We start from the raw sequence: 22179 nt of genomic DNA on the forward strand, positions 1-22179 counted from the left end.
AGGGATCTCCTGTGACACAGAGAGGGGTATAATGACACACTGGACATGCAGGGACCTCCTGTGACACAGAGAGGGGTATAATGACACACTGGACATGCCGGGTAACCTAAGATCCAGGTCATTTACACTCACATATTGTCAATAGGTGACATGTTTTCACTTGTTTCATAGCGAGGAAGAGCCGGATTCATTACGAATTGCAGCTGCGATTACGCACACAGACCCGCTACGAAAATATGCTAATGTCTGCAATCATAATGCCGCCGTAACCCAACATAAAGATGCCCACATCACCTTACTCACATACATAATACCTTGTAGTCTGCAAAATCATCGGTACCATCATGTAACATCGGAGCCTCACGCACACTAAGGGCCTGATTCAGAGCCGCTCGTAAGCGGCCGCTCTTTCGTTTTGACCGATGTTCTCACATCTGCGCATGCGTACGGATTGTAATACGCATGCGCGAACCGAACCAGTCAGTGCGGCCGAAAATCGTTAGTTCGCTAAATAGCGAATGCCTGCTATTTTGAGTGACAGGAGGAGGCGTATGTGGGTGGCAACAGGGGAAGGTGCTTGAAAACGGGGAGTGGAGATCAGAACGCAGGCGTGCTTAGAGGTCAAAACGGGCGTTTTATGGGTGTGCATAATTAATACAGCAGCGTCATTGACCACGTCACTTGGTTATTTTATAGTCAGAACTGCTCGCAATATAGTAGTAGGAAACACCAACCACAAGAATAGCGAGCAGTTCATACGCTGTTGGATGTACTCGATTAATCTAATAAATAGCGGACATGACGTATGGTGCGAGCGGCCAGGGGGCGTATTTTTCAAAATTACAACCGCAAGTTTTGCTCGCTCGTTCAGACATAGAGGCGTCAACAGACCGCAAAGAGCCAACGGTTCATTTGAATAGCCACCCCTTTTTCCAGAATGAACGACCGCAAATAGCGACCGGCTCTGAATCAGGCCCTAAGGTCAGATCTTACTCAGAGATTACTAACCTTCCTGTACATAGTGAGAGCTCAGGCTGTGTATGCCATCGGTGCCATCACATAACATCGGAGCCTCACACACACTAAGGTCAGACCTTACTCAGAGATTACTAACCTTCCTGTACACAGCGAGAGCTCAGGCTGCGTATGCCATCAGTACCATCATGTAACATGGGATCCTCATACACACTAAGGTCAGACCTTACTCAGAGATTACTAACCTTCCTGTACACAGTGAGAGCTCAGGCTGTGTATGCCATCGGTACCATCATGTAACATCTGAGCCTCACACACACTAAGGTCAGAGTCCTTACTCAGAGATTACTAACCTTCCTGTACATAGTGAGTGCTCAGGCTGTGTATGCCATCGGTACCATCATGTAACATCTGAGCCTCACACACACTAAGGTCAGACCTTACTCAGAGATTACTAACCTTCCTGTACACAGCGAGAGCTCAGGCTGCGTATGCCATCAGTACCATCATGTAACATCGGAGCCTCACACACACTAAGGTCAGACCTTACTCAGAGATTACTAACCTTCCTGTACACAGTGAGAGCTCAGGCTGTGTATGCCATCGGTACCATCATGTAACATCTGAGCCTCACACACACTAAGGTCAGACCTTACTCATTGATTACTAACCTTCCTGTACACAGCGAGAGCTCAGGCTGCGTATGCCATCAGTACCATCATGTAACATGGGATCCTCACACACACTAAGGTCAGACCTTACTCAGAGATTACTAACCTTCCTGTACACAGTGAGAGCTCAGGCTGTGTATGCCATTGGTACCATCACATAACATCGGGGCCTCACACACACTAAGGTCAGACCTTACTCAGAGATTACTAACCTTCCTGTACACAGTGAGAGCTCAGGCTGCGTATGCCATCGCATTGGCTAATTTATGCATGACCCTATAACAGCATTCAAACGAACTGAGGCGCCTACTTTTCGCCGACACCCCCTGTCAACACCCCCAAACGCTCACTTCCTGTCAGTCACTCTGCGATGGGCCTTCGTGATCTCTGCGATCACAGTGGTGCCTTCGTATACGCGCACTGCACAACAATCGGCCATCTGCGTCCGTAATCGCAGTTGCCATCCGTAATTAATCAGGCCCAAAATACACACTACCAATGGCACATAGACACCGCACATCTATTCAGGATTGTACAGTATTTGTGTAGCATGTTCCTGTAAACAGTATTGTTCAGCATTCACATATGAAGTTTCACACATGTAAGATGTGTACAGAAAATATACGGTATGTTCAAGTTTCTCTCATATGTCAGTAATTCTAGTGCAAACACAGATAACATACAACTACTGTACCTGAGGTTACACGTCATGGAGAAAGAAGAACACAGAACTGTAAGTGTTTCACTCAGATTGCCTGAGACTACAGTACATGCCATTAACACTGGGAGATGTGAGGATAAATATAGAGGAGACCAGGAGATGGGGGCACATGGAGATAAGGGAGGAGGTAGAAGAGATGCACATGGAGGAGACCAGGAGATGGAAACACATGGACATAAGGGAGGTGGTGGAAGAGATGCACATGGAGGAGGCCAGGAGAAGGGAACACTTAGCGATAAGGGAGGTGGTGGAAGATACATACATGGAGGAGACCAGGAGATGGAGACATGAGGAGATAAGGGATGTGGTGGAAGATACATACATGGAGGAGACCAGGGAATGGGGACAAATGAAGATAAGGGAGGAGGTAGAAGAGATGCACATGGAGGAGACCAGGAGATGGGGACACACAGAGATTAGGGATGTGGTGGAAGATACATACATGGAGGAGACCAGGAAATGGGGACAAATGAAGATAAGGGAGGAGGTAGAAGAGATGCACATGGAGGAGACCAGGAGATGGGGACACATTAAGATAAGGGAGGTGATGGAAGAAAAACACATGGAGGAGACCAGGAAATGGGGAAACGAGGAGATAAGGGAGGTGGTGGAAGAGACATACATGGAGGAGACCAGGGAATGGGGACAAATGAAGATAAGGGAGGAGGTAGAAGAGATGCACATTGAGGAGACCAGGAGATGGGGACACACAGAGATTAGGGATGTGGTGGAAGATACATACATGGAGGAGACCAGGAAATGGGGACAAATGAAGATAAGGGAGGAGGTAGAAGAGATGCACATGGAGGAGACCAGGAGATGGGGAAATGTGGAGATATGGGAAGTGGTGGAAGAGACACATGGAGTAGAGTAGGAGATGGGGACATGTGGAGATGAGGAATGTAGGGCACAGATGAGGGATATAGGGCACAGACACACATGGAGGAGACCAGGAGATGGGGAAATGTGGATATATGGAATGTGGTGGTCTCCTCCATGTGTGTCTGTGCCCTATATCCCTCATCTGTGCCCTACATTCCTCATGGAGGAGATGGGGACATGTGGAGATGAGGAATGTAGGGCACTGAAGAGGGATATAGGGCACAGACACACATGGAGGAGACCAGGAGATGGGGAAATGTGGAGATATGGAATGTGGTGGTCTCCGTCATGTGTGTCTGTGCCCTATATCCCTCATCTGTGCCCTACATTCCTCATGGAGGAGATGGGAACATGTGGAGATGAGGAATGTGAGGCACAGATGAGGGATATAGGACACAGACACACATGGAGACCAGGAGATGGGGAAATGTGGAGATATGGGATGTGGTGGAAGAGACACACATGGAGGAGATGGGGACATGTGGAGATGAGGAATGTAGGGCACAGACACACATGGAGGAGACCAGGAGATGGGGAAATGTGGATATATGGAATGTGGTGGAAGAGACACACATGGAGGAGATGGGTACATGTGGAGATGAGGAATGTGAGGCACAGATGAGGGATATAGGGCACAGACACACATGGAGGAGACCAGGAGATGGGGAAATGTGGAGATATGGGATGTGGTGGAAGAGACACACATGGAAGAGATGGGAACATGTGGAGATGAGGAATGTGAGGCACAGATGAGGGATATAGGGCACAGACACACATGGAGGAGACCAGGAGCTGAGGAAATGTGGAGATATAGGATGTGGTGGAAGAGACACACATGGAGGAGATGGGAACATGTGGAGATGAGGAATGTAGGGCACAGATGAGGGATATAGGGCACAGACACACATGGAGGAGACCAGGAGATGGAGAAATGTGGAGATATGGGATGTGGCGGAAGAGACACACATGGAGGAGATGGGGACATGTGGAGATGAGGGATATAGGGCACAGACACACATGGAGGAGACCAGGAGATGGGGAAATGTAGAGATATGGGATGTGGTGGAAGAGACACACATGGAAGAGATGGGAACATGTGGAGATGAGGAATGTGAGGCACAGATGAGGGATATAGGGCACAGACACACATGGAGGAGACCAGGAGCTGAGGAAATGTGGAGATATAGGATGTGGTGGAAGAGACACACATGGAGGAGATGGGAACATGTGGAGATGAGGAATGTAGGGCACAGATGAGGGATATAGGGCACAGACACACATGGAGGAGACCAGGAGATGGAGAAATGTGGAGATATGGGATGTGGCGGAAGAGACACACATGGAGGAGATGGGTACATGTGGAGATGAGGAATGTGAGGCACAGATGAGGGATATAGGGCACAGACACACATGGAGACCAGGAGATGGGGAAATGTGGAGATATGGGATGTGGTGGAAGAGACACACATGGAAGAGATGGGAACATGTGGAGATGAGGAATGTGAGGCACAGATGAGGGATATAGGGCACAGAAACACATGGAGGAGACCAGGAACTGAGGAAATGTGGAGATATAGGATGTGGTGGAAGAGACACACATGGAGGAGATGGGGATATGTGGAGATGAGGAATGTAGTGCACAGATGAGGGATATAGGGCACAGACACACATGGAGGAGACCAGGAGATGGGGAATTGTGGAGATATGGCATGTGGTGGAAGAGACACACATGGAGGAGATGGGTACATGTGAGGCACAGATGAGGGATTTAAGGCACAGACACACATGGAGGAGACCAGGAGATGGGGAAATGTGGAGAGGAGGAATGTGAGGCACAGATGAGGGATATAGGGCACAGACACACATGGAGGAGACCAGGAGATGAGTACATGCAAAGATGAGAAGTCTGGGGACTGAGAGATAAACACATGAAAGATATGGTGCTAACATACAGATAACATTTTATAGCAACTAAAACGTTTATCCCATAATTTCAGTTGCCCGTATCTAGCAGAACAATCCTGTAAATATTCACCCAGTTGTAGAATAGCTTTTTCCCGAGTTCTGTGCACGTTAAATAGTCATAATGTTCTTGCTTGAATTTTATTTAGATCTATTCTTGACTTTAATTGAAATGTAACTGCTGCTTGTTCTATTATGTTCTACTATGTGGTAATGTCTTTACATGGTTTTGTTTTATATTTCCGTTGACATCACTGGTTACTGACAATATAAGTATTCTTCTTCTGTACTCTGTCTGACACCCAGTATATAACCTGTACTCTCTGTCTGACACCCAGTATATAACCTGTGCTCTCTGTCTGACACCCAGTATATAACATGTGCTCTCTGTCTGACACCCAGTGTATAACATGTGCTCTCTGTCTGACACCCAGTATATAATCTGTGCTCTCTGTCTGACACCCAGTATATAATCTGTGCTCTCTGTCTGACACCCAGTGTATAACCTGTGCTCTCTGTCTGACACCCAGTATATAACCTGTACTCTCTGTCTGACACCCAGTATATAACCTGTACTCTCTGTCTGACACCCAGTATATAATCTGTGCTCTCTGTCTGACACCCAGTATATAATCTGTGCTCTCTGTCTGACACCCAGTATATAATCTGTACTCTGTCTGACACCCAGTATATAATCTGTACTCTGTCTGACACCCAGTATATAATCTGTACTCTCTGGTTGACACCCAGTATATAATCTGTGCTCTCTGTCTGACACCCAGTATATAATCTGTGCTCTCTGTCTGACACCCAGTATATAATCTGTGCTCTCTGTCTGACACCCAGTATATAACCTGTGCTCTCTGTCTGACACCCAGTATATAACCTGTACTCTCTGTCTGACACCCATTATATAACCTGTACTCTCTGTCTGACACCCAGTATATAACCTGTACTCTCTGTCTGACACCCAGTATATAACCTGTACTCTCTGTCTGACACCCAGTATATAATCTGTACTCTGTCTGACACCCAGTATATAATCTGTACTCTGTCTGACACCCAGTATATAATCTGTGCTCTGTCTGACACCCAGTATATAATCTGTACTCTCTGGTTGACACCCAGTATATAATCTGTGCTCTCTGTCTGACACCCAGTATATAATCTGTGCTCTCTGTCTGACACCCAGTATATAATCTGTGCTCTCTGTCTGACACCCAGTATATAATCTGTGCTCTCTGTCTGACACCCAGTATATAACCTGTACTCTGTCTGACACCCAGTATATAATCTGTGCTCTCTGTCTGACACCCAGTATATAATCTGTGCTCTCTGTCTGACACCCAGTATATAATCTGTACTCTGACACCCAGTATATAATCTGTACTCTCTGGTTGACACCCAGTATATAATCTGTGCTCTCTGTCTGACACCCAGTATATAATCTGTACTCTCTGTCTGACACCCAGTATATAACCTGTGCTCTCTGTCTGACACCCAGTATATAACCTGTACTCTCTGGTAGACACCCAGTATATAATCTGTGCTCTCTGTCTGACACCCAGTATATAATCTGTACTCTGTCTGACACCCAGTATATAACCTGTACTCTCTGGTAGACACCCAGTATATAACATGTGCTCTCTGTCTGACACCCAGTATATAACCTGTACTCTCTGGTAGACACCCAGTATATAACATGTGCTCTCTGTCTGACACCCAGTATATAATCTGTACTCTCTGTCTGACACCCAGTATATAATCTGTACTCTCTGTCTGACACCCAGTATATAATCTGTGCTCTCTGTCTGACACCCAGTATATAACCTGTGCTCTCTGTCTGACACCCAGTATATAACCTGTACTCTCTGGTAGACACCCAGTATATAATCTGTGCTCTCTGTCTGACACCCAGTATATAATCTGTACTCTGTCTGACACCCAGTATATAACATGTGCTCTCTGTCTGACACCCAGTATATAACCTGTACTCTCTGGTAGACACCCAGTATATAACATGTGCTCTCTGTCTGACACCCAGTATATAATCTGTACTCTCTGTCTGACACCCAGTATATAATCTGTACTCTCTGTCTGACACCCAGTATATAATCTGTGCTCTCTGAATGGGAGGGGCTGGGCTGCACATCCTAATATTAAACATGATAATAGGTGCTACCATGCTGAGACCAGTAGTACTACAGCAAAAAGGAGAGGGGGGGGGGGGGGAGGAGCAGGTGCACACTATAAGCACTAAGAATACAAATGATCAAAATATCTATAATAGACTGCAATAATTAACAAGGTTTTAAATGTAAGGTTTCTTAGTACATGTTTGGCCAAAGATGTTTGCCCACCTACCACGTCACGGTGAACCTTATACAGGTGGGTCCCTAACATCTCTAATACCTCTTTTCCACCAAAAACCCAGGTCCGACCCATTTACACTGCACCTTCGATGTGGGTTACTCCCAGGTCAGCCCTGTTCACACTGAAACAGGTCTGCCCTGCTAAACCTGTGAGGTCATAAAAAGTGGGAGGTGACTGCTCCACAACCACCAATCAGCTCATTTTAGACATGACCCAGGTCAGATAACCCGGGTTGCACCGTTTACACTGCACCATTACCCGGGTCCATCCTGGGTCCAACCCTAGTAGCTACCTGGGTTGGATTGCTGGGTCACTTGACCCGGGTTATTTTTCAGGGATCCTTTTACACTGAGCTGCGACCCGGGTAGACCCAGCAATAACCCAGGTTTTTGCTCTGGTGTAAAAGGGGTATAATACTGACACACTAATTAATTTATTTAGGACTTACCTATCATAGATCCCATTAGATGTGTGTTCTGCAATGCAAGGACCCATACCAGTTACATCACCTGGGGCAGGCAGGAAGAGTGCTAGCCCAAAGAAGGGGTCTCACCTTCAGAATGTACCTTAAATACACACACACAGGAAATGGGAGGGGCTGGGCTGCACATGGCTCCTTGTATTGCAGTACACACATCTAATGGGCTCTATGATAGGTAAATCCTAGATAAATTAATTTGTGTATTAGTATTAGAGATGTTAGGGACCCACCTGTATAAGGTTCACCGTGACGTGGTAGGTGGGCAAATATCTTTAGCCAAACATGTACTAAGAAACCTTACATTTAAAACAATGTTAATTATTGCAGTCTATTATAGATATTTTGATCATTTGTATTCTTAGTGCTTATAGTGTGCACCTGCTCCTCGCCCCCTCTCCTTAATCTGTGCTCTCTGTCTGACACCCAGTATATAACCTGTACTCTGTCTGACACCCAGTATATAACCTGTGCTCTCTGTCTGACACCCAGTATATAACCTGTGCTCTCTGTCTGACACCCAGTATATAACCTGTGCTCTCTGTCTGACACCCAGTATATAACCTGCATATTGTCATGTTCCAGGACACGGACATACAGAAACGTATAGATCATGAGGTGCGGATACGGGAAGGCGCCGTGAAGCTGCTGGGAGCGTGTACACAGAAAGAACAGGCTTTGGAGGCGGCTAAGAGTCTCTTAGTATGTAACAGTCGTATTATGACATATATGTCTGAGCTACAGCACCGCAAGGAAGAGCAGGTTCTACAGCACAGCGCACGCAGGTATGTGCCAGCAACACATTGACTGTACAGGCATGTGATTAGCATGTGATTGGTATGTGATTAGTATGTAAAGTGGGATATGTCATGGCTCTGTGCATGATTCATGTTACATATTACTGACAGACTGATTTAATATTCCTGTGATTCTGTTTATATGCTTAGCATGTATGGTGTGTGTATGGCGTGTGTATGGTGTGTGCTCTTATTTGTGTTATTTATTTTATGAACATTTATATATAGAGGCAGCACTGTGCTGCTGTGCGTTATCCCCGTTATATTTGTGACCAACCTGGTTTTGCCTATTATATTATTGCTGCTGTATCAGTATGGGCTAATTCGCCAAATCCGCGCCCGTCTCTGCACCCCGCAGGCTATTACATCAGGCCTTATGTGTGTCTCACATGTATGGGATTCAGGTTATGTCTATGTTACATGTATGGGATGCAGAATTTCTGTATGTTACATGTATGGGATGCAGAATTTCTGTATGTTACATGTATGGGATGCAGAATTTCTGTATGTTACATGTATGGGATGCAGAATTTCTGTATGTTACATGTATGGGATGCAGAATTTATGTATGTTACATGTATGGGATGCAGAATATATGTATGTTACTTGTATGGGATGCAGAATTTATGTATGTTACATGTATGGGATGCAGAATTTATGTATGTTACATGTATGGGATGCAGAATTTATGTATGTTACATGTATGGGATGTAGAATTTATGTATGTTACATGTATGGGATGTAGAATATATGTATGTTACATGTATGGGGTGCAGAATTTATGTATGTTACATGTATGGGATGCAGAATATATGTATGTTACAAGTATGGGATGCAGAATATATGTATGTTACATGTATGGGATGCAGAATTTATGTATGTTACATGTATGGGATGCAGAATTTATGTATGTTACATGTATGGGATGTAGAATATATGTATGTTACTTGTATGGGATGCAGAATTTATGTATGTTACATGTATGGGATGTAGAATATATGTATGTTACTTGTATGGGATGCAGAATTGATGTATGTTACATGTATGGGATGCAGAATTGATGTATGTTACATGTATGGGATGTAGAATATATGTATGTTACTTGTATGGGATGCAGAACTTATGTATGTTACTTGTATGGGATGCAGAATTTATGTATGTTACATGTATGGGATGCAGAATTTATGTATGTTACTTGTATGGGATGCAGAATTTATGTATGTTACATGTATGGGATGCAGAATTTATGTATGTTACATGTATGGGATGTAGAATATATGTATGTTACTTGTATGGGATGCAGAATTTATGTATGTTACATGTATGGGATGTAGAATATATGTATGTTACATGTATGGGATGCAGAATTTATGTATGTTACATGTATGGGATGCAGAATTTATGTATGTTACATGTATGGGATGCAGAATTTATGTATGTTACATGTATGGGATGCAAAATTGATGTATGTTACATGTATGGGATGTAGAATATATGTATGTTACTTGTATGGGATGCAGAACTTATGTATGTTACTTGTATGGGATGCAGAATTTATGTATGTTACATGTATGGGATGCAGAATTTATGTATGTTACATGTATGGGATGCAGAATTTATGTATGTTACATGTATGGGATGCAGAATTTATGTATGTTACATGTATGGGATGTAGAATATATGTATGTTACTTGTATGGGATGCAGAATTTATGTATGTTACATGTATGGGATGTAGAATATATGTATGTTACATGTATGGGATGCAGAATTTATGTATGTTACATGTATGGGATGCAGAATATATGTATGTTACATGTATGGGATGCAGAATATATGTATGTTACATGTATGGGATGCAGAATTTATGTATGTTACATGTATGGGATGCAGAATTTATGTATGTTACATGTATGGGATGCAGAATTTATGTATGTTACATGTATGGGATGTAGAATATATGTATGTTACATGTATGGGATGCAGAATTTATGTATGTTACATGTATGGGATGCAGAATTTATGTATGTTACATGTATGGGATGTAGAATATATGTATGTTACTTGTATGAGATGTAGAATATATGTATGTTACTTGTATGGGATGCAGGTCATATGTTGTTGTTATTACTATTATTTTTTATTTTGATTTTGCTACAAGGGAATGCAATAGACACAAGCATACATAAGTACAGGCTAATACTTAGATATATGATTACAGTGAGTAGTTAGTATAGTTATGTAGAGGGGGCAAGAGGACAGAACCCTTCTCATGTGAGCTTACATCATATAGGGTATACGGGTGAGGGAATTAGGTTGGAGATGTAGAGATGAGTGGTGAGGTGATGAGGCTGGAGATGTAGGGAGGAGAAGTTTGGAAATGAGGCTGGAGGTGGTGAGGTAATGAGGCTGGAGATGTAGGGAGGATAAGTTTGGAAATGAGGCTGGAGGTGGTGAGGTAATGAGGCTGGAGATGTAGGAAGGAGAGGAATTGAGGCTGGAGATGTAGGAAGGAGAGGAGATGTAGGAAGGAGAGGAATTGAGGCTGGAGATGTAGGAAGGAGAGGAGATGTAGGAAGGAGAGGAATTGAGGCTGGAGATGTAGGAAGGAGAGGAGATGAGGCTGGAGATGTAGGGAGGAGCAGTGAGGAATTGAGGCTGGAGATGTAGGAAGGAGAGGAGATGTAGGAAGGAGAGGAATTGAGGCTGGAGATGTAGGAAGGAGGAGATGAGGCTGGAGATGTAGGGAGGAGCAGTGAGGTAATGAGGCTGGAGATGTAGGAAGGAGAGGAGATGAGGCTGGAGATGTAGGAAGGAGCAGTGAGGTAATGAGGCTGGAGTATAGGGAAGAGAGGTGATGAGGCTGGAGATGTAGGAAGGAGAGGAGATGAAGCTGGAGATGTAGGAAGGAGAGGAGATGAGGCTGGAGATGTAGGGAGGAGCAGTGAGGTAATGAGGCTGGAGTATAGGGAAGAGAGGTAATGAGGCTGGAGATGTAGGAAGGAGAGGTGATGAGGCTGGAGATGTAGGAAGGAGAGGAGATGAGGCTGGAGATGTAGGAAGGAGAGGAGATGAGGCTGGAGATGTAGGAAGGAGAGGAGATGAGGCTGGAGATGTAGGAAGGAGAGGTGATGAGGCTGGAGCTGTAGGAAGGAGAGGTGATGACGCTGGAGATGTAGGAAGAAGAGGTGATGAGGCTGGAGATGTAGGAAGGAGAGGAGATGAGGCTGGAGATGTAGGAGGGAGAGGAGATGAGGCTGGAGATGTAGGAAGGAGAGGAGATGAGGCTGGAGATGTAGGGAGGAGCAGTGAGGTAGTGAGGCGGGAGTATAGGGAAGAGAGGTGATGAGGCTGGAGATGTAGGGAGGAGCGGTGAGGTAATGAGGCTGGAGTATAGGGAAGAGAGGAGATGAGGCTGGAGATGTAGGAAGGAGAGGAGATGAGGCTGGAGATGTAGGGAGAAGCAGTGAGGAATTGAGGCTGGAGATGTAGGAAGGAGAGGAGATGAGGCTGGAGATGTAGGGAGGAGCAGTGAGGAATTGAGGCTGGAGATGTAGGAAGGAGAGGAGATGAGGCTGGAGATGTAGGGAGGAGCAGTGAGGTAATGTGGCTGGAGATGTAGGAAGGAGAGGAGATGAGGCTGGAGATGTAGGAAGGAGCAGTGAGGTAATGAGGCTGGAGTATAGGGAAGAGAGGTGATGAGGCTGGAGATGTAGGAAAGAGAGGAGATGAGGCTGGAGATGTAGGAAGGAGAGGAGATGAGGCTAGAGATATAGGAAGGAGAGGAGATGAGGCTGGAGATGTAGGGAGGAGCAGTGAGGTAATGAGGCTGGAGTATAGGGAAGAGAGGTGATGAGGCTGGAGATGTAGGGAGGAGCAGTGAGGTAATGAGGCTGGAGTATAGGGAAGAGGTGATGAGGCTGGAGATGTAGGGAGGAGAGGAGATGAGGCTGGAGATGTAGGAAGGAGAGGATATGAGGCTGGAGATGTAGGAAGGAGAGGAGATGAGGCTGGAGATGTAGGGAGGAGCAGTGAGGTAATGAGGCGGGAGTATAGGGAAGAGGTGATGAGGCTGGAGTATAGGGAAGAGAGGTGATGAGGCTGGAGATGTAGGGAGGAGAGGAGATGAGGCTGGAGACGTAGGAAGGAGAGGTGATGAGGCTGGAGATGTAGCAAGGAGAGGAGATGAGGCTGGAGATGTAGGAAGGAGAGGAGATGAGGTTGGAGATGTAGGGAGGAGCAGTGACGAATTGAGGCTGGAGATGTAGAAAGGAGAGGAGATGAAACTGGAGATGTAGAAAGGAGAGGAGATGAGGCTGGAGATGTAGGAAGGAGAGGAGATGAGGCTGGGATGTAGGAAGGAGAGGAGATGAGACTGGAGATGTAGGGAGGAGCAGTGAGGAATTGAGGCTGGAGATGTAGGAAGGAGAGAAGATGAGGCTGGAGATGTAGGAAAGAGAGGAGATGAGGCTGGAGATGTAGGAAGGAGAGCAGATGTGGCTGAAGATGTAGGGAGGAGCAGTGAGGTAATAATGCTGGAGTATAGAGAAGAGAGGTGATGAGGCTGGAGATGTAGGGAGGAGCGGTGCGGTAATGAGGCTGGAGTATAGAGAAGAGAGGTGATGAGGCTGGAGATATAGGAAGGAGAGGAGATGTGGCTGAAGATGTAGGGAAGAGCGGTGAGGTAATGAGGCTGGAGTATAGGGAAGAGAGGTGATGAGGTTGGAGATGTAGGAAGGAGAGGAGATGAGGCTGTAGATGTAGGGAGGTGCGGTGAGGAGATGTGGCTGGAGATGTAGGAAGGAGCGGTGAGGAATTGAGGCTGGAGATGTAGGAAGGAGAGGAGATGAGGCTAGAGATGTAGGGAGGAGCGGTGAGGTAATGAGGCTGGAGTATAAGGAAGAGAGGTGATGAGGCTGGAGATGTAGGGAGGAGTGGTTTGGAAATTAGGCTGGAGAGTGGTGAAGTAATGAGGGTGAAGATGTATGGAGAAGAGGTGATGAGGCTGGAGATGTAGGGAGGAGTGATTTGGTAATGAGACTGGAGGTGTAAGGAGGAGAAATATGCAAATGAGGCTGAAGATGTAAGGAGGAGTGGTTAGGTAATGAGGCTGGAGATGTAGGGAGGAGAGGTGATGAGGCTGAAGATGTAGGGAGGAGTGATGAGGTGATAAAACTGGAAATGTAGGGAAGGGCAATGAGGTGATGAGGCTGGAGATGTAGGGAGGAGTGGTCAGGTAATGAGGCTGGAGTATAGCGAAGAGAGGTGATGAGGCTGGAGACGTAGGAAAGAGAGGAGATGAGGCTGGAGATGTAGGAAGGAGAGGAGATGAGGCTGGAGATGTAGGGAGGAGTGATGAGGTGATGAAACTGGAGATGTAGGGAAGGGCAATGAGGTGATGAGGCTGGAGATATAGGGAGGAGAGGTGAGGTAATGAGACTGGAGCTGTAAGGAGGAGAGATATGGAAATAAGGCTGAAGATGTAAGGAGGAGTGGTGAGGTGATGATGCTGGAGATGTAGAGAGGAGCGATGTAGTAATGACACTGGAGATGTAAAGAGGAGAGGTGATGAGGCTGAAGATGTAAGGATGAGTGGTGAAGCAATGAGGCTGGAGATGTAGGAAGGAGAGGTGATGAAGATGAAGATGTAGGGAGGAGTGATGTGGTAATGAGACTGGAGATGTAAGGAGGAGGAAGATGTAAAGAGGAGTGGTTAGGTGATGAGGCTGAAGATGTAGGGAGGACCGATGTGGTGATGGGGCTGGAGATGTAGGGTTGAGTGGTGATGAAACTGGAGATGTAAGGAGGAGTGATGAGGTGATGAGGCTGGAGATGTAGGGAGGAGCAGTTTGGAAGTGAGGCTGGAGATGTACAGTAGGGTGGTGAGATAATGAGGCTGGAGATGTAGGGAGGAGCGGTGAGTTGACAAGACTGGAGATGTATGGAGGAGAGGTTTGGAAATGAGGCTGGAGATGTAGGGTGGTGAAGTGATGAGAATGGAGATGATGGGAGGAGCGGTGAGGCAATGATACTAGGAGGAGATATTAGGAGGAGAGTTGCTAAGGCTGGAGATGTAGGGAGGAGAAGTGAGGTAATAAGACTGGAGATGTAGGGAGGAGAGGTTTTGAAATTAGGCTGTAGATGTAGGATGGTGAGGTGATGAGGCGAGAGATGTAGGAAGGAGAGGTGATGAGGCTGGAGATGTAAGGAGGAGTAGTGAGGTAATGTGGCTGGAGATGTAGGGAGGAGAAGTTTGGAATTGAGGCTGGAGATGTAGGGTGGTATGATGATTAGGCTGGGGAAGTAGGGAGGAGCGATGATGAAACCGCATATGTAGGGAGAAGTGATGAGGTGATGAGACTAGAGATATAGAGAGGTGAGGTAATAGGACTGGAGATGAAAGAAGGAGTGATGGGATCATGAGGCTGGGGATGTAGGGAGGAGCAGTGAGGTGATGAGACTGGCAATGTAGGGATGAGAGGTTTGGAAATGATGCTGGAGATGTAGGGTGGTGAGTTGATGAGACTGGAGATGTAGGGAGAAGAGGTTTGGAAATGAGACTGGAGATGTACCTGTAGGGTCATGAGGTGATGAAGCTGGAGATGTAGGGAGGAGTAGTGAGGTAATGTGGCTGGAGATGTAGGGAGGAGAGGTGATAAGTGAAGATGTAGGGAGGAGCAATGAGGTGATGAGGCTGGAGATGTGGGGTAATGAGACTCAAGAAGTAAGGAAGAGAGATATGGAAATGGGGCTGGAGATGTAGGGAGGAGCGATGAGGTGATGAGACTGAAGATGTATGGAGGAGAGGTTTGGAAATGGGGCTGTAGATGTAAGGTGGTGAGGTGATGATGCTGGAGATGTAGGGTGGTACGGTGACTAGGCTGGAGATGTAAGGAGAAGATGTGATGAGGCTGGAGATGTAGGGAGGAGTGAAGTGGTGATGAGGCTGGAGAAGTAGGGGGGAGTGACGATGAAACTGGAGATGTAGGGAGGAGTGATGAGGTGATGAGACTAGAAATATACAGTAGGGAAGAAAGGTGATGTAATATGACGGGAGATGGAGGAGTAATGAGGTGATGAGGCTGGGGATGTAGGGAGGAGCAGTGAGGTGATGAGACTGGAGATGCAGGGAGGCGAGGTTTGGAAATGAGGCTGGAGATGTAGGCTGGTGAGTTGAGGAGACTGGAGATTTAGGGAGAAGAGATTTGTAAATGAGATGGGAGATGTACTTGTAGGGTGGTGAGGTAATGAGGCTGGAGATGTAGGGAGGAGTGGTGAGGTGATGAGACTGTAGATGTATGGAGGAGAGGTTTGGAAATGAGGCTGGAGATGTAGGGTGGTGAGTTGTGGAGAATGTAGATGTAGGGTGCTTTACAGAGAATATTTGGCCATTCACATCAGTCCCTGCCCCAGTGGAGCTTACAGTCTAGATTCCCTAACACATTCTCACATACATACATACACTCTAGGGATAATTTTTGCTGGGAGCCATTTAACCTACCAGTATATTTTTGGAGTGTGGGAGGAAACTGGAGTACCCGGAGGAAACCCAGGGAGAATATACAAACTCCACACAGTTAGGGCCATGGTGGGAATTGAACCCACGACCTCAGTGCTGTGAGGCAGTAACGCTAACCATTACACTGTCTGTGTTGGCCAAGATGTAGGGAGCAGTGATGAGGCTGGAGATGTATGGAGGAGCAATGAGATGATGACGCTGGAGATGTAGGGAAGAGTGATTAGGTCATGAGACTAGAGATGTAGGGTGGAGAGGTTTGGAAATGAGGCTGTAGATGTAGGGTGATGAGGCTGGAGCTGTAGGGAGGAGAGGTGATGAGGCTGGATCTGTAGGGAGGAGAGGTGATGAGGCTGGAGATGAAGGGTGGAGCATTGATAAGACTGGAGATGTAGGGAGGAGCAATGAGGTGATGAGACTGGAGATGTAGGGTGGAGAGGCTTGGAAATTAGACTATAGCTGTAGGGTGATTAGGCTGGAGCTGTAGGGAGGAGAGGTGATGAGGCTGGAGCTGTAGGGAGGAGAGGTGATGAGGCTGGATCTGTAGGGAGGAGAGGTGATGCGGCTGGAGCTGTAGGAGAGAGGTGATGAGGCTGGAGCTGTAGGGAGGAGAGTTGATGAGGCAGAAGCTGTAGGGAGGAGAGGTGATGAGGCTGGAGCTGTAGGGAGGAGAGGTGATGAGGCTGGAGCTGTAGGGAGGAGAGGAGATGAGGCTGAAGCTGTAGGGAGGAGAGGTGATGAGGCTGGAGCTGTAGGGAGGAGAGGTGATGAGGCTGGAGCTGTAGGGAGGAGAGGTGATGAGGCTGGAGCTGTAGGGAGGAGAGGTGATGAGGCTGGAGCTGTAGGGAGGAGAGGTGATGAGGCTGGAGCTGTAGGGAGGAGAGGTGATGAGGCTGGAGCTGTAGGGAGGAGAGGTGATGAGGCAGAAGCTGTAGGGAGGAGAGGTGATGAGGCTGGAGCTGTAGGGAGGAGAGGTGATGAGGCAGAAGCTGTAGGGAGGAGAGGTGATGAGGCTGGAGCTGTAGGGAGGAGAGGTGATGCGGCTGGAGCTGTAGGAGAGAGGTGATGAGGCTGGAGCTGTAGGGAGGAGAGGTGATGAGGCCGGAGATGTAGAGTGGAGTGATGAGGTGATGAGGCTGGAGCTGTAGGAGAGAGGTGATGAGGCTGGAGCTGTAGGGAGGAGAGGTGATGAGGCCGGAGATGTAGAGTGGAGCGATGAGGTGATAAGACTAGATCTATTTATCAATATTTGTTTTTTACTAAAATAATGTGAATAAGGTTGTTTTCACATCCTTCCAGGAAAAATAATAACAAAGTGAGGACTGTCCATGTAGAGAGCAGATATCACCTTATGTTTCATGTTTTTCCAGGACGTCAGATGGAGGTTCTTTGGACGAACGTCTCCCATGCAAAGGAAAGCTCTCTATCTCAGGTACTACATAGGCTACGGAAAAAAAGAGTATCTGGGGTAGGATATGATAGAGGCTTATCTATGGCGTGGTGTGATGAAGCAGCGGCCAGTGTGTGTGTGTTGTGGGATGGAGCAGCGGCCAGTGTGTGTATGTGGTGGGATGGAGCAGTGACCTGTGTGTGTGTGGTGTGATGAAGCAGCGGCCAGTGTGTGTGTGTTGTGTGATGGAGCAGCGGCTAGTGTGTGTGTGTGGAGGGATGGAGCAGTGACCTGTGTGTGTGTGTGGTGGGATGGAGCAGTGACCTGTGTGTGTGTGTGGTGGGATGGAGCAGTGACCTGTGTGTATGTGGTGGGATGGAGCAGTGACCTGTGTGTATGTGGTGGGATGGAGCAGTGACCTGTGTGTGTGTGGTGGGATGGAGCAGTGACCTGTGTGTGTGTGGTGGGATGGAGCAGTGACCTGTGTGTGTGTGGTGTGATGGAGCAGCGGCCAGTGTGTGTGTGTGGTGGGATGGAGCAGTGACCTGTGTGTATGTGATGGGATGGAGCAGTGACCTGGGTGTATGTGGTGGGATGGAGCAGTGACCTGTGTGTGTGTGGTGAGATGGAGCAGTGACCTGAGTGTATGTGGTGGAATGGAGCAGTGACCTGTGTGTGTGTGGTGGGATGGAGCAGTGACCTGTGTGTATGTGGTGGGATGGAGCAGTGACCTGTGTGTATGTGGTGGGATGGAGCAGTGACCTGTGTGTATGTGGTGGGATGGAGCAGTGACCTGTGTGTGTGTGTGTGTGTGTGTGGTGGGATGGAGCAGTGACCTGTGTGTATGTGGTGGGATGGAGCAGTGACCTGTGTGTGTGTGTGGTGGGATGGAGCAGTGACCTGTGTGTGTGTGTGGTGGGATGGAGCAGTGCACTGTGTGTATGTGGTGGGATGGAGCAGTGACCTGTGTGTGTGTGGTGGGATGGAGCAGTGACCTGTGTGTGTGTGGTGGGATGGAGCAGTGACCTGTGTGTATGTGGTGGGATGGAGCAGAGATCTGTGTGTATGTGGTGGGATGGAGCAGTCACCTGTGTGTATGTGGTGGGATGGAGCAGTGATCTGTGTGTATGTGGTGGGATGGAGCAGTGACCTGTGTGTGTGTGGTGGGAAAGGAGCAGTGACCTGTGTGTGTGTGTGTGGTGGGATGGAGCAGTGACCTGTGTGTATGTGGTGGGATGGAGCAGTGACCTGTGTGTGTGTGGTGGGATGGAGCAGTTACCTGTGTGTATGTGGTGGGATGGAGCAGTGACCTGTGTGTATGTGGTGGGATGGAGCAGTGACCTGTGTATATGTGTGTGTGTGTGGGATGGAGCAGTGACCTGTGTGTGTGTGTGTGGTGGGATGGAGCAGTGACCTGTGTGTGTGTGTGTGTGTGTGGTGGGATGGAGCAGTGACCTGTGTGTATGCAGTGGGATGGAGCAGTGACCTGTGTGTGTGTGTGTGTTTGGTGGGATGGAGCAGTGACCTGTGTGTATGTGGTGGGATGGAGCAGTGACCTGTGTGTATGTGGTGGGATGGAGCAGAGATCTGTGTGTATGTGGTGGGATGGAGCAGTGACCTGTGTGTATGTGGTGGGATGGAGCAGTGACCTGTGTGTGTGTGGTGGGATGGAGCAGTGACCTGTGTGTATGTGGTGGGATGGAGCAGTGACCTGTGTGTATGTGGTGGGATGGAGCAGTGACCTGTGTGTATGTGGTGGGATGGAGCAGTGACCTGTGTGTGTGTGTGTGTGTGTGTGTGGTGGGATGGAGCAGTGACCTGTGTGTATGTGGTGGGATGGAGCAGTGACCTGTGTGTGTATGGTGGGATGGAGCAGTGACCTGTGTGTATGTGGTGGGATGGAGCAGTGACCTGTGTGTATGTGGTGGGATGGAGCAGTGACCTGTGTATATGTGTGTGTGTGGTGGGATGGAGCAGTGACCTGTGTGTGTGTGTGTGGTGGGATGGAGCAGTGACCTGTGTGTGTGTGTGTGTGGTGGGATGGAGCAGTGACCTGTGTGTATGCAGTGGGATGGAGCAGTGACCTGTGTGTATGTGGTGGGATGGAGCAGTGACCTGTGTGTATGTGGTGGGATGGAGCAGTGACCTGTGTGTGTGTGGTGGGATGGAGCAGTGCCCTGTGTGTGTGTTTGGTGGGATGGAGCAGTGACCTGTGTGTATGTGGTGGGATGGAGCAGTGACCTGTGTGTATGTGTGTGTGTGGTGGGATGGAGCAGTGACCTGTGTGTATGTGTGTGTGTGGTGGGATGGAGCAGTGACCTGTGTGTATGTGGTGGGATGGAGCAGTGACCTGTGTGTATGTGGTGGGATGGAGCAGTGACCTGTGTGTGTGTGGTGGGATGGAGCAGTGACCTGTGTGTATGTGGTGGGATGGAGCAGTGACCTGTGTGTGTGTGTGGTGGGAAAGGAGCAGTGACCTGTGTGTGTGGTGGGATGGAGCAGTGACCTGTGTGTGTGTGGTGGGATGGAGCAGTGACCTGTGTGTGTGTGGTGGGATGGAGCAGTGACCTGTGTGTATGTGGTGGGATGGAGCAGAGATCTGTGTGTATGTGGTGGGATGGAGCAGTGACCTGTGTGTATGTGGTGGGATGGAGCAGTGACCTGTGTGTGTGTGTGGTGGGAAAGGAGCAGTGACCTGTGTGTGTGGTGGGATGGAGCAGTGACCTGTGTGTATGTGGTGGGATGGAGCAGTGACCTGTGTGTATGTGGTGGGATGGAGCAGTGACCTGTGTGTATGTGGTGGGATGGAGCAGTGACCTGTGTGTATGTGGTGGGATGGAGCAGTGACCTGTGTGTGTGTGGTGGGAAAGGAGCAGTGACCTGTGTGTATGTGGTGGGATGGAGCAGTGACCTGTGTGTGTGTGTGTGTGTGTGTGTATGTGGTGGGATGGAGCAGTGACCTGTGTGTATGTGGTGGGATGGAGCAGTGATCTGTGTGTATGTGGTGGGATGGAGCAGTGACCTGTGTGTATGTGGTGGGATGGAGCAGTGACCTGTGTGTATGTGGTGGGATGGAGCAGTGACCTGTGTGTATGTGATGGGATGGACTAGTGACCTGTGTGTATGTGGTGGGATGGAGCAGTGACCTGTTGACCTGTGTGTATGTGTGTGTGTGGTGGGATGGAGCAATGACCTGTGTGTGTGTGTGTGTGTGTGTGTGTGTGGTGGGATGGAGCAGTGACCTGTGTGTGTGGTGGGATGCAGCAGTGACCTGTGTGTGTGTGGTGGGATGGAGCAGTGACCTGTGTGTATGTGGGGGGATGGAGCAGTGACCTGTGTGTGTGTGTGGTGGGATGGAGCAGTGACCTGTGTGTGCGTGGTGGGATGGAGCAGTGACCTGTGTGTGCGTTGTGGGATGGAGCAGTGACCTGTGTGTGTGTGTGGTGGGATGGAGCAGTGACCTGTGTGTGTGTGGTGGGATGGAGCAGTGAATTGTGTGTATGTGATGGGATGGAGCAGTGACCTGTGTGTGTGTGGTGGGATGGAGCAGTTATCTGTGTGTATGTGGTGGGATGGAGCAGTGACCTGTGTGTGTGTGGTGGGATGGAGCAGTGACCTGTGTGTGTGTGGTGGGATGGAGCAGTGATCTGTGTGTATGTGGTGGGATGGAGCAGTGACCTGTGTGTGTGTGTGTGTGGTGGGATGGAGCAGTGACCCGTGTGTGTGTGTGGTGGGAAAGGAGCAGTGACCTGTGTGTATGTGGTGGGATGGAGCAGTGACCTGTGTGTATGTGGTGGGATGGAGCAGTGACCTGTGTGTGTGTGTGTGTGGTGGGATGGAGCAGTGACCTGTGTGTGTGTGTGTGTGGTGGGATGGAGCAGTGACCTGTGTGTGTGTGTGTGGTGGGATGGAGCAGTGACCCGTGTGTGTGTGTGGTGGGAAAGGAGCAGTGACCTGTGTGTGTGGTGGGATGGAGCAGTGACCTGTGTGTGTGTGGTGGGATGGAGCAGTGACGTGTGTGTGTGTGGTGGGATGGAGCAGTGACCTGTGTGTGTGGTGGGATGGAGCAGTGACCTGTGTGTGTGTGGTGGGATGGAGCAGTGACGTGTGTGTGTGTGGTGGGATGGAGCAGTGACCTGTGTGTGTGTGGTGGGATGGAGCAGTGACCTGTGTGTGTGTGTGTGGTGGGATGGAGCAGTGACCTGTGTGTATGTGGTGGGATGGAGCAGTGACCTGTGTGTGTGTGGTGGAATGCAGCAGTGACCTGTGTGTATGTGGTGGGATGGAGCAGTGACCTGTGTGTGTGTGGTGGGATGGAGCAGTGACCTGTGTGTGTGTGGTGGGATGGAGCAGTGACCTGTGTGTGTGTGGTGGAATGCAGCAGTGACCTGTGTGTATGTGGTGGGATGGAGCAG

The 22179-nt window shown here is 48.3% G+C and overlaps 1 protein-coding gene across 8 annotated transcripts in view; it reads left to right on the forward strand.

Annotated features, from left to right (window-relative positions):
* RTKN (rhotekin) overlaps positions 1-22179 on the forward strand; it is a 153487-nt gene that overhangs the window by 55682 nt on the left and 75626 nt on the right. For 7 of the 8 annotated variants that reach the window (XM_088454466.1, XM_088454463.1, XM_088454468.1 and 4 more), the window contains exons 2-3: positions 8648-8847; positions 17745-17806. In XM_088454466.1, the coding sequence (XP_088310592.1) occupies positions 8783-8847; positions 17745-17806 (127 nt within the window). In that variant the 5' untranslated portion in view covers positions 8648-8782. Of the gene's footprint in view, positions 1-2022; positions 2380-8647; positions 8848-17744; positions 17807-22179 lie in introns of those variants that run through there. The other variant, XM_088454464.1, reaches the window with a different exon arrangement.

The sequence above is a fragment of the Taudactylus pleione genome, unplaced genomic scaffold, assembly GCF_031769625.1.
Source record: "Taudactylus pleione unplaced genomic scaffold, aTauple2 ptg000618l, whole genome shotgun sequence".
Classification (NCBI taxonomy): Eukaryota; Metazoa; Chordata; class Amphibia; order Anura; family Myobatrachidae; genus Taudactylus; species Taudactylus pleione.